We start from the raw sequence: 11,427 nt of genomic DNA, 5'->3' as shown, positions 1-11,427 counted from the left end.
CCCCCCCACACACACACAGGCCTAGTCTCTTAATCTATAGTGCAGTAGCAGGATGTCCCTGAAAATATTTCTTCCTTCCCTCTGTATATCTCCCTACACCACTGTATATCTGTAAATAGCTCTACCTGTACCTGTCTTGGCTTGGCTTAAGGTTGCCAGTAGGGACTTGTTGCCAATGTTAATGGAAAAGCGGTTGATACATCTCTGGCAACCTTAGCAAACCTCCATATGCTCATGTATGTTTTGGAGCTACAAGTGACAATGCTCAACTGTGAACAGGCACCCTTGAAAATAATCCTCCCTTTTCCTCCCCATTCTCAGTGGCCATTTTTACTAAGGGCAGATTACTAGATCTCCCTTTACTTCCTGGGACTCTGGCACATGTCACCATGCACATCATCTCAGGGGAGGAAAATGGCTTTCCCTAAGATCTTATGAGATTACAGATGATTGCCCAGCAATACACTGCCGATGTAACCTTCCCAGAATGCAATGTTTATTACATCACTAATGCCCAAGAAGTGGATAAACAATAATTATGAGTAAAAGAAAGTTTAACAAAAGTACAATTATTTCATTTCAGTATGCAGATGTGATTTTTAGTGAAAGGTGTTAAGGTCAGCTTTAAAAGGTTAGCTGAGTGGCATCATCCATGCATTTTCTGCTAAGAGAAGATCAAAGCCAAACAATAATGTATGAAGGACAGCAACCGAAAACCAAATCATCCTCAAATCATGAGCACAAATTGCACATCCCTGTTGCTTTTTGATCCGTTTTTTTTTTTAACAAGTCTGAAAGTATATTTTGAACTAAAGCGGCAGGAGATCTTGCCGATTGCTCTGGTGGTTGCTATGGTGATGTTACTCCAGGGAAGTGGCAACTATGGCACTTTACATATCCAACCTAAAAACCAAAGGTTTTTTTTTTTAAACCAAAGAAAGGGAAATGTTGACTGTTTTAACATTACTGAAGCCTAATGCTTAGTACAGTTGGATAACAGATCTGTACAGTTTGTTAAAGTTTGTGTAAACCACCAGCAGTTACCCTTTGTAACATTTGTCTGTTACAGTGACCATTACTTTAAAAAAGTACACCCCAAAAAGTGCGCATGTAAACATAACACACTGTATTAAGGATTGCAGAGGTTGTTGTAGACACTGTACTATATCCATTCAAGGGCTGAGGCCATGCATACAGAAGGAGACTTCAGAATAACTCATTACAGATCCCTTTTGCAGGCCATGCAGTAAGAGATTTGTTCACATCTTGTAAATTTATGGTCCTCAGGAGCTTTTGGTTATCCTGGCAAGAACTGAAATTAACCCTGTATGCCAAAACAGTCTTCCCAAGCTGTAGAAAATCCCCCCCTAAAAAAAATATTGGTATAGTATTACACCGAAGCTCATGGATTTGAGATGGACAGTAGTTAACGGGGAAAATGTAGGTTAAGTACAGGTGCATTGATACTGGTTTCTCAATACTGGCAGCATGTAACGTCTTGCCGCCTGGCTTCCTGATTAGCAGTCACCAGGTGATAGCAGCATTGAGCTGGCTTTCTGGCCAATCAGGAAGGAGAAAGCACACTAGTATTGACATCATTGCATCCCTAGTTAAAATACCATGGACAGATTTCCCCTCTTCTCACACAGCTCTGCTACCTGTCCCCAATCTAGGCAGACTTTACGTGATTAATGACAGTATGGCGGTAGTCATGGAGGCAACATTTTTGTATAGAACCCCCATGATCTGTAGTTATGCTCCTGCCTGTAATAGACCGATACTTACCACTTTGATGGGCATCAACTGAAATTATGAGCTCCAAGAGCCACTGCTCTGACACTTCTGGGTGTATTAGATGCCCGATACCTGCTGGGCACCTTGGTTCTTCCAGCTAGAATTGTCAAATACTCAAGACTCACTGCTTACTGGAGAGGCAAGTATACAGAATCTTTTTTGCAGGTATTGATTCAGAAGAGTGGAAACAGAAGCTCTATACCCTGCACAATGGAATTGTGCATGGCTAATGTAAGGTGGTTTCCAACTCTGCTCCTTTCACATTCATAAATCAAGTTCATGTTTGTAAATTAGTAGATTGATGCACTTTGTTACCCTAGTGCCACACATTGCTGTGTCCTTCTAGCCAAATGTTGTCTGCTCCATCTGTACCCACAAGTGCAGGTCCCCTTTTGCCAACTGCTGGTAACATACAGTGCAGCACACAGATTTTGTATACACAGCATTGCTCATATTCATGTGAATCCTAAAGCTGGACTCTAATAGACGGTGCCAGAGTGCAGTCACTATTGCAACAGTGCCTCAGATCACTGTGGAGCCAGCACATCTCCCTTATACTCAAGTCTCTTCCAGATAGAGCGAGACTGCGCAGCACTGACGACTGAGTTGAGTCCTCAAAAGGACACCTCACAGGAGGCACTTGTGCCCAACTCCCTCTGCCAGTGTGACTGGACAGGCTTCTTTCAATTAGCATTATGTGGTAATTTGTACAAGCGAAGGATTGCGTAAACTTACTCCATCCATGTGCATCAGAGGAAGGATCCAGACAGGCTGGGTCTTCAAGCACATGGATCAAAGTTCCTTAAAGAAAGCTTTTATATAACGAAAGCTTTATATGCAGTCTACAGCCGCTTAACTTTAGTGCAGTTTAATGGGATGGGTGCAATGCCACACTGGAGCTCATCCTGACAAGTATAAACTGGTAAGGGGCTTATGTATTGCATTACATTTATGCAAGTCTGATCTGGTGATTCATAGCAGACATCAAAAATCAAAAGTCGCCAAGGCTTTTGAATCATGCAGGATTACGAGCCCTCACAAATGTCAAGGCGCTTATGCCTGACCATGAAGTCCAAATGCAACTGTTCGACGTTTTGTGAATGACCATTTACAGTGTTTTCTGAATTACTGAAATGCATAGCAGTTACTCAAAATAGCTCAAATATAAAACCTGGGTCTTTCAGCAAAGACAGCTTACATCTCAGTACAGGTCTCCCATTAAGACTGATTAAGTCTATAAATACAAATTGCCATGTTGACCCTTTAATGAGCTTTGCTGATTTGAAGTAAGATTTCAGCACACCAAGCAGTTCAGTTACATCAGATTTTTATTCTGACAACTATATTACTCTATAAACCTGTGTACAAGAACCTAAATAATTTTAGAAAGGCAAGGTGGGTGCAGACTGTAATGACTGATTTAGGACTTCAGAGGTCTTTAAGATCTTTCTGGATGCCCCACAGGGTCGCTGCACTCTTCTGCAGTTGAGCTTTTTCATCCTCCGTCAATTTCTGCTTCACAACTTCCACAAGGCCTTGAGAGTTCAGGACACATGGAAGACTCAGGAAGACTTCATCCTCCATGCCATATAATCCCTGGAAGAGAGGAAAACTAGTATTTTAACTTAGGTCATGGACTAGGTTACGCAAGGAAGCAAAGCCATACACCATACATGTGTGGAAAGCCTGAACAAAATCAGAATCCACCTTCAGTGAACCGACAGCAGGCAAATCCAGGTGTTGTAATAGACAGTTGACATCACCGCTGTTACAGTACTTGAATGGCTGATAAAAGGCTTTAAAACAAACTATACAGCACAAAGCCAATTAAAGAAGTGGGGATAAACTACAAAATATTTGATTGCATGACTGCATGTTCCACTGCACACCGTGCAATCGGTTTACAACATGCTTCAATGCATCCCATTCACATATGTGCTGTGCACGGAAATGCATGCATTTTGTGCATTGCAGCAAGCAATGTTAGGGGGCCTTAAAAGCAATTGGCTGTAGCTCATTCAAAATGTAGGTCCTGCTGCATTTATGAAGCTCACATGGCCCCAATATAGTAAGTGTCCTATGCTGACTGGTACTTCAACTGAGCATGTGCACAATACCCCATGCATACTGGTGAGGCTGCAGATTTAAAGGTTTATAGTCCTTTAACAAATAGCCTTAGCCACAGCTTTGTGTGATATGCACATAGGAAATGCTAATAGCACATATCCCAATGCGTGAATAAGAGTCATGCATATCTAGTTAGGACCCTTGGTTTTCCAGCCTGCAGCAGTCAGTGAAGTAATTTGTCAAAAAGCTACCAAGATAGTCATTTTCATACTACAACGCAAGAAATAGGTCCTCTACCCACTAGTATGGCAGCAAGTTCGTGAGCCAAATTCTCCCACTCCACCAAGGAGTGATGTGTGCATTTGAGAAAAGCCAATTTTTCATATTTTCCCACAACCAAGGCTGGATTCTTTGTGCCAATTTTCAACTGTTATCACTTAAAGATTCTTCTACATCACCTATACATTTTGCTTACCTTTACCATGGTTGATACAGGATGGACTCTGTTCAGGTTTTTCAGTATTGACTCTGCCAGGTCAGCCACACTCATGCCGATAGCCCAGTTGGTGTATCCTTTTAGTCTGATCACATCATAAGCACTACAAAATGACAGAATAAAACCTCAAGAGGATGCAAGTGCATGACAAAGCCAAAACCCACCATGTAATAGACAGGTTCTTCCGATCCATTTAAAGTTCAAACAGTAAGTTCCATCTCATGTATGAAAACATTTGAAGCACCTGCAGCAATTTATTGGCCAGAGGTGTAGTTAGAATGGCTGTGACATTTAGCTAGGCACCGGAGGAGACAACCAGAGGCTACATCTTAACCCTCGTTCACATCTGAACATTTTGTAGCACGTTCTGCACTTGACGACCGCTCTACAAAACGCCCACATTAAAATCCCATTGTATTCAATGGGTCTGGTTCACACCTTGGCGTATTTCAGCCCGTCCCTAACGTGCTACAAAACGGCCCACGCCTGAAAAGGTACATGTACTACTTTGGGCCGTTTTTGTTGCGCTTTTCCATTGGGATACAGCCAAGTAGCCCTCAGAAACGCGCGTTTGTCGCACAATTTTTTTACCGCGATAAAAACGCACGACAGACGCGCATATGCAATATGCCTAGGTGTGAACCAGGGCTTAGATAGTACCGCTTCACAAGTGTGGTACCACTGAGTCATGCCAGCGTGGCCCAAGGCAATATTGCACTATATACTGCTTGAGGGCACTTTACCATACCTTACATTCAGGCACTTTAATCAGGGCCAACAGCAACCGATTTTCTTACATTGAATGGACTAGCATTCATCTCATTGAGGCGTTACACATACTGATATTACCCATGTGCATCAGTAGGTATATGTAGAATTACCTCATAAGAACCAAATTCTGTCAGGTACACATTTATATTGCAATTTGTATAAAAGAATTATGAGCACCTGAATTTTGGTCAGCAGACCTCCCTCCCCTGGCATTGCCAACTTGCTATGCACTCTGGGAAGGGGAGTCATGTTTGTAGAGCAACAGCATTTTGCTTCCATCAGTGCTACTGCACCCCCACCCACATGACTAGGGAGGGAATATTCAAAAAGGCATAGGTTCACAAAGCACAGAGCAGATTAGATATACAGATATACTATAGTGTTGCTTGCTGGAGAATAAGTATTACTTGTCTTACATCTCCTTAGGACCAGCTATTGCAGGCAGCAGTGCCTTTGATCCAATCACTACAGATATACAGCTATGAGCTGTAGGACTAGCTACACTCATACCAGAAGTACTCTGCGATTTCTCAACAGCAAACCCCACACAAACCCAACAAAGGTTCAAGCCCTTCCCTACTCTTAAGATGCAAATTTTTTTCCAGTGCAGATCAGAGAAAGATTTTACCTGGCAACCACATCTTTGTGGACCTGTTTCCAGTTCTCTGGATCCTTGTCAGTTCCAATTTCAGGATTGAGTGATTGAAGGGTGACTCCAGCAACATTCACTCCACTCCAAACGGGCACTGTTAAAATTACACATGTTAAATTGAATACAAGGTTTGTGTACATTTCACATCTCTTAAGTTTTTACACACCACCCTCATCTGTTCCTATATGTCAAATTCAGAGGACTACCTCCCTCGCCCTTCCAACCCCCACTTCCAGACCATTAACACTGGTTTCCAACAGCAGCTTGGCCTGTAAAGCTGAAGGGTCATACAGTACTCTGGGGCAAAAAAAAACATTTTAAGCAGGGTACACCTGCAATTGGTCACTTACCACTAGAGTCCCCATGTTCACCCAAGACGTAGCCATGGCAGCTTGAAGTGCTGATACCAAGTTTCTGAGAGATTATGTAGCGGAATCTTGCTGAATCCAAGTTAGTGCCACTTCCAATGACTTTGTGCTGTGGCAAGCCACTTATTTTCCATGTCACATATGTCATGATATCAACTACAGTCAAGAAAAACAGAACACTGGTTAGAGTTGCCTATAACAATCATTCAACTGTTTCAATCACAGGTAAAGGTCCCCACACACCTTGCGATAATTGCGGGAAATCCCACGATCGTAAGGTGTGTGGAAGCCGTGAGACTCTACTACTGTAAGGGCGCATGTCTTTTAACTTCTGAACATGTTCGAAAACCCGCCGAGCATCGTACGATTTGACGGGTGTGTAGCATGTTCATACGATAAAAGCTAGACGGGCCGCCCGTTCAGCATTGCGGTCATCGGAAGCCTGCCCCTCAGGGGGCACGGCTTGCGATCGCAAGTACGATCTGCCTGTCCAGGAAAGGCAGATCGTACTTTTTTTATTTTTTTTTTTTTTTAAGTACCTTACAACCATCGCAAGACAAAAGTCTTGCGATGGTTGTAACGTGTGCCCAGCATTAGAAAAGATCTGACTGGTTGGTTGCTAGATGTGCCGCACCTTTTGCCAGGAACTCCACCAAGCAAGAATTTTCACCCTTAACATGCATCAAATCACATGACAAGACCAGGACACAATCCCTCATTGGCTTTGCTGCCTAGTTGTAGTACAGGGTGCGATTTGCACCTCTACTTGCAAATAAGAATATGCAAGTCATGTAGCTATACAACAATTGCTGCAGCTTGTAAACCTACCACTAAACATTTGCCAAAAAAAACAAAAAAACCACACCACAACAGTAATTAGGACATTCTTTACCTGGATTGGAAACCACAAGGATAGTAGCATCAGGGCTGTACTTCACCACCTGAGGGATAATAAACTTGAAGACGTTTACGTTTCTCTGTACGAGGTTCAGCCGGCTCTCTCCCTCCTGTTGACGGACCCCACCAGTGACCACAACGAGTTTAGAGTCAGCTGTTACGGAGTAGTCTGTAGATAAACAAATAGTGAGGCCAACTGTACTCTACACATAAAACAGTTCACTCCTTAGCTTCTGCTATTTAGTCAAGCAATCTTGCACTGAAAAAAAAAAATGTATCGCCTTAGCACACTGAAGTCACTGGACCACAGGTGACCAACTATTTTACATAGTCCGATAGCAATTGAGCATGAGCCATTTGTGCTGAACCACATTCTGGAATCCTGCAGAATTGGTACCAAATGTCAGATTACACCTATACAAGATCAATAGGAGGGACAACTACAGAACTTGACATGTCAAGACCGACAGTGCAGAGAAGCCCAAGTTTCTAACAATGTCTGAGAAGGCCATTAGAGTCAACGCACTCAATTGCATGATCCAAACACCAACAGTGCCTGCAATGACCAATTTAAAGTGCTTCTATACCCAGAGGGGGAAACTAGAATTCAGCCGACCAGTCCTTATATTTAGTGGCTGCATGAGATTTTCAGGCTTCCCCCTTTATTTTCACCTGGTGATCCTGCCAGTAGCACTTCCTGTTGCAGGGTAACATTCACTGTACTGAGTCAATAGAGGAGCAGCATTGCGACTGTAGGCAATTGCTCTTAACTACAGAACACCTCCCTGTGTAGTTTACATCATACCTCCCCCTATGTTGACAGGTTGACCTGGGCAGGGCCGATAATGCTTGGGATTTTTGTACAACAGAAGCAGTGTGTATAGGACATTACAAGCCCAATGGATTAATGGCAGCATCAACATTTTGGACTTATGTTTGAGAACTTTTGAAACTCCAGGGAAACCATTTTCCATGAATGTTAATCTATTAAGAAAACATCTACAAACCTGTAGAAGAAAGTTCAGCTAGTGAAAACAGAACCTACCTTTGCCTGCTACAATGGTTGGAGTTTTAAGAAACAGGCTTCCATGTTGCAAGTCCAGCTTTTCCCCCTCCAGTTTATCTTCCAAGATATCGACCAGGGCAAGCACATCAGGCAGTTCCTAATAATAAATTCAGTTTAATCTACCAGTCTCACATTAGCCAAAGACGAAATGTATGGAGTGATGTCAGATCATGGGAACGTCACTACATTTTCCAACAGAGCACCAGCCAAATGTTATTTGGGCATTTTGTGGAAGGGATAGAACCTATACAAGTTTTACTGCAGATCTGCCATTATGGAAATCTTCAGACAGTAATAAACCTAGCAGATCCTAACTGTTCCACACTTAGCCATAGCAACTATGGAAGACCATGCTTGTGCAATTTATCTGCATGACCACTCAAGTCTCCATTGGGAAAGCAACAATGCAGGAGTACAATTGGAAGAGGAGAGCAGTGTTGCCACTATACCAAACAGCAAGTGTCCTCTACATTAACTTCTGTAATAGCTGGTGAATAGCATAGAATTACAGCTCTGAGTCTGCCATCACATCCAACACGTCAATACTCAGTGTTCTCAGGTCTTTGGATGTCTAAGGCAGCCTCTCAGCCAGGGTGCCATGGCACACTGGGGTGCCTTCTGGCTTCCAACATTTTGTTATGGTATAAGGGGGGGTTTTTGATGTGAGGGGGCTCTTGATTAAGAGGACCGATGCAAACAGATGGAACCCCACTTTTTCATGTTTGTGTGCACAAAATGTTATGGCAAGATGTTTTGGTGATCTAAATTGTATGGCAATAGGGTCCAAGGCAAAACAGTCCTACACAGGGGGCTCAGCAAGGCAAATCTACCATCCTAGATTAAATGGAGGATGCATAATGTTAGCCTAATTGCAACCCTACTACGTTTCCCCGAAAATAAGACCTACCCTGAAATTAAGACCTAGTTGTGACCCATTTCTAGGCCAGGTGGTGGCATAAGGGGGAACTTGAAGTGCCACAGGAGAGGCGGGAGAGAATCTGCAGTGTCAATGAAGCAAGGCGGCAGCGGAGGGAGCAGAGCCGCATAAGCCGATGCTTACTCTATAGCGCCGACTCCTGTCACAGGCGGAGTGATGCCAAATGCACTTAAGACTGAGGAATCGATAGTGAAAGTGCGCTTTGCTCATTCTGGGCAGCGATTGGTTAACAAATTGCTCTTGGAAAGGTAAGGCACCCCTGATTGCCCTATTCTTAATTTTGCCATTTTGGATCATTTAATTTGGATATGCATGTGCATTAACTTTGGATTGTTGTGCATTTAAAAAATAAGACCTACCCTGAAAATAAGACCTAGTGTGTGTTTTTGAGCCCAAGAAAATATAAGACAGTGTCTTATTTTCAGGTAAACACTGTAGTAGAAAATTTTAGGTCACAAGCATCTTCTAGTATATAGAAGTCCCTCAATAAAAATAAAATGGCCCAGTGTGGGACAGGTTTTAGTCCATTTTTTATTATAGGCACTAGTCTGCAAAACATACAAACCCTCAGTATAAACTCTCCAGCAGCCAAGCCATTCTTCAGCAGCAGTTAAAGAGTTACGCATTTAGATATGAAATAGATGAAGGTCACCTCTCAGTAGGACACAGTCACATGCTCAACAATAGCAGAGCTATATTTGTCACATACCTTCAGAAGGACGCTGACTGCACAGGCCATGCCAACTTGGCCAACTCCAACAATTGTAATCTTGTTTTTGGGAGCACTTGTCTTCTCTTTTGCAACGCTGGAAAATAGGTTCTCTCGTACACTTGCCATGGTGACTAAAAAAAAAGACAGTAGGAAGGAAAACAATTATGTTAGAGGGAAGAAAAATCCCTACTCTGTAATGTATATTCTATTAAGGGCCCATTACTTCATGCCCAGCAAACCTCATTTTGGCAGCACGGTTTAGGGATAAAGGCTAAGTCGTCGTCTTCTCCTTTGGACATTAAAAAAATGTCCAAAGATTTATTTTTTGAGGCTAGAACCTCACACCTTACTCCTTGACCTTGTGATATCTGAAGTAGCAAGGGGAAATCTCCCGAATGGGGTTGCAGAAATAACTCATTATTAAACCTGTCAAAGACTAAGGGCCTGTTCACATGATATCAGGTGCGGATCTGCAGACGCGGTGCTACTGATGCAGTGCGTTTTTGATGCGTTCGTTAAAAAATATATATAATTTCTTTTTTTTGCTGGAGTCGGGCTGTCAGTATGTTAGCTGCAGTGCGTTTTTGATGCGTTTCCTGACCATACAAAATGTGACACGTAACCTGAACGGACTGCGCACGTGAGAACTGTAGCCAATAAAACACATAGGGATACATTTTTAGTGCAGGAGTGTACGGATCAAGTCAGCACAGAAAACGGACGTCGTGTGAACAGACCCTCAGTGCTGGAATTAGGCTTTAAGTTGCTTTAAGTTTCTATAAGAGCAAGAAGTTTTACTGGGAAAAAAAAAAACACAACGATACACCATTAAAAAGGTGCCAATCACTGAAAAGCATGTGAACCTACTGGACAAAGTGTTCAATGATCAGCCATCTGGCAAGCTATATGGCCAAGTGGTGCAGCTGAATGTTGTCGGCTCCATTCTGCCTCCTAACCTATGAATGGTCATCCTCCTAGCAATCAGGTCCTCCTTGTAAGTTTCTGAATGCAACTTCAGCCAATTGTTTCATTTTTTGTAAAGTGTGCCAGAAGGCGATAGTCCCGCCAACCCATGGGATGCGAGGACACTGAGGGATATTCCATTGCTGAAGTGGAGGAGACAGGATGCAGGGACCAGTCTAGTAGCCAGCCATTTTTATGTTTGTCCCAGACAAAAAAAACTCACTTAACCCTTGCAGTGCTCTGCCTGGAGTTCTTTAATGCACTGTTAGCAGGCAGTGCATGTATGCCCTACTATGGACAAACATTTAGGGCTTGTGGACATGTCAGTTGAGCCATTTCTCTGCACATGTATATAGTGTGAAAAGGACAGAAAATTGTTTTCTATGTGACCTGGTCATGCCATACATGTGCAGAAAAACAAGAAATGGAGTTAGAGACATTGTTAACTCCTAACAAACCTCCCTTGTTCTCTGCTTCCAGGTAGGGCATCAAACAAGAACATTGAGGGCAGAGGAGCATGCGCACTGGCAGCCATGGTGGGGTGGGTTGGGCAGAAGGAGTGGCATGAACGCAAAACCACATTTGCACTCTGGGACACTAATAAGGGACACCAAAGCAGTGGACAGCAGCACCGATTGGGAAGACCCAAATCAGGTAGAAAGTAATACAACAGGAGGGATTACATAAGGAAAGTCTTTAAACCA

General features: G+C 43.0%; 1 protein-coding gene across 2 annotated transcripts in view; it reads right to left on the bottom strand.

Moving 5' to 3' along the window:
• LOC108788318 (L-lactate dehydrogenase B chain-like) overlaps window positions 1-11,427 on the bottom strand; it is a 24,932-nt gene that overhangs the window by 11,264 nt on the left and 2,241 nt on the right. Inside the window, exons 2-8 of one of the 2 annotated variants that reach the window (XM_018558076.1) lie at window positions 9,758-9,891; window positions 8,091-8,208; window positions 7,041-7,214; window positions 6,131-6,304; window positions 5,757-5,874; window positions 4,337-4,460; window positions 3,211-3,390 (exon numbers count right to left, since the gene is read on the bottom strand). In XM_018558076.1, the coding sequence (XP_018413578.1) occupies window positions 3,223-3,390; window positions 4,337-4,460; window positions 5,757-5,874; window positions 6,131-6,304; window positions 7,041-7,214; window positions 8,091-8,208; window positions 9,758-9,886 (1,005 nt within the window). In that variant the 5' untranslated portion in view covers window positions 9,887-9,891 and the 3' untranslated portion in view covers window positions 3,211-3,222. Of the gene's footprint in view, window positions 1-3,104; window positions 3,391-4,336; window positions 4,461-5,756; window positions 5,875-6,130; window positions 6,305-7,040; window positions 7,215-8,090; window positions 8,209-9,757; window positions 9,892-11,427 lie in introns of those variants that run through there. The other variant, XM_018558068.1, reaches the window with a different exon arrangement.

Source organism: Nanorana parkeri, unplaced genomic scaffold (assembly GCF_000935625.1).
Source record: "Nanorana parkeri isolate BGI_ZX_2015 unplaced genomic scaffold, ASM93562v1 scaffold14, whole genome shotgun sequence".
Lineage (NCBI taxonomy): Eukaryota > Metazoa > Chordata > Amphibia > Anura > Dicroglossidae > Nanorana > Nanorana parkeri.
Note: the sequence above shows the minus strand (reverse complement) of the source record. Positions and strands in the feature narration are given on the sequence as shown.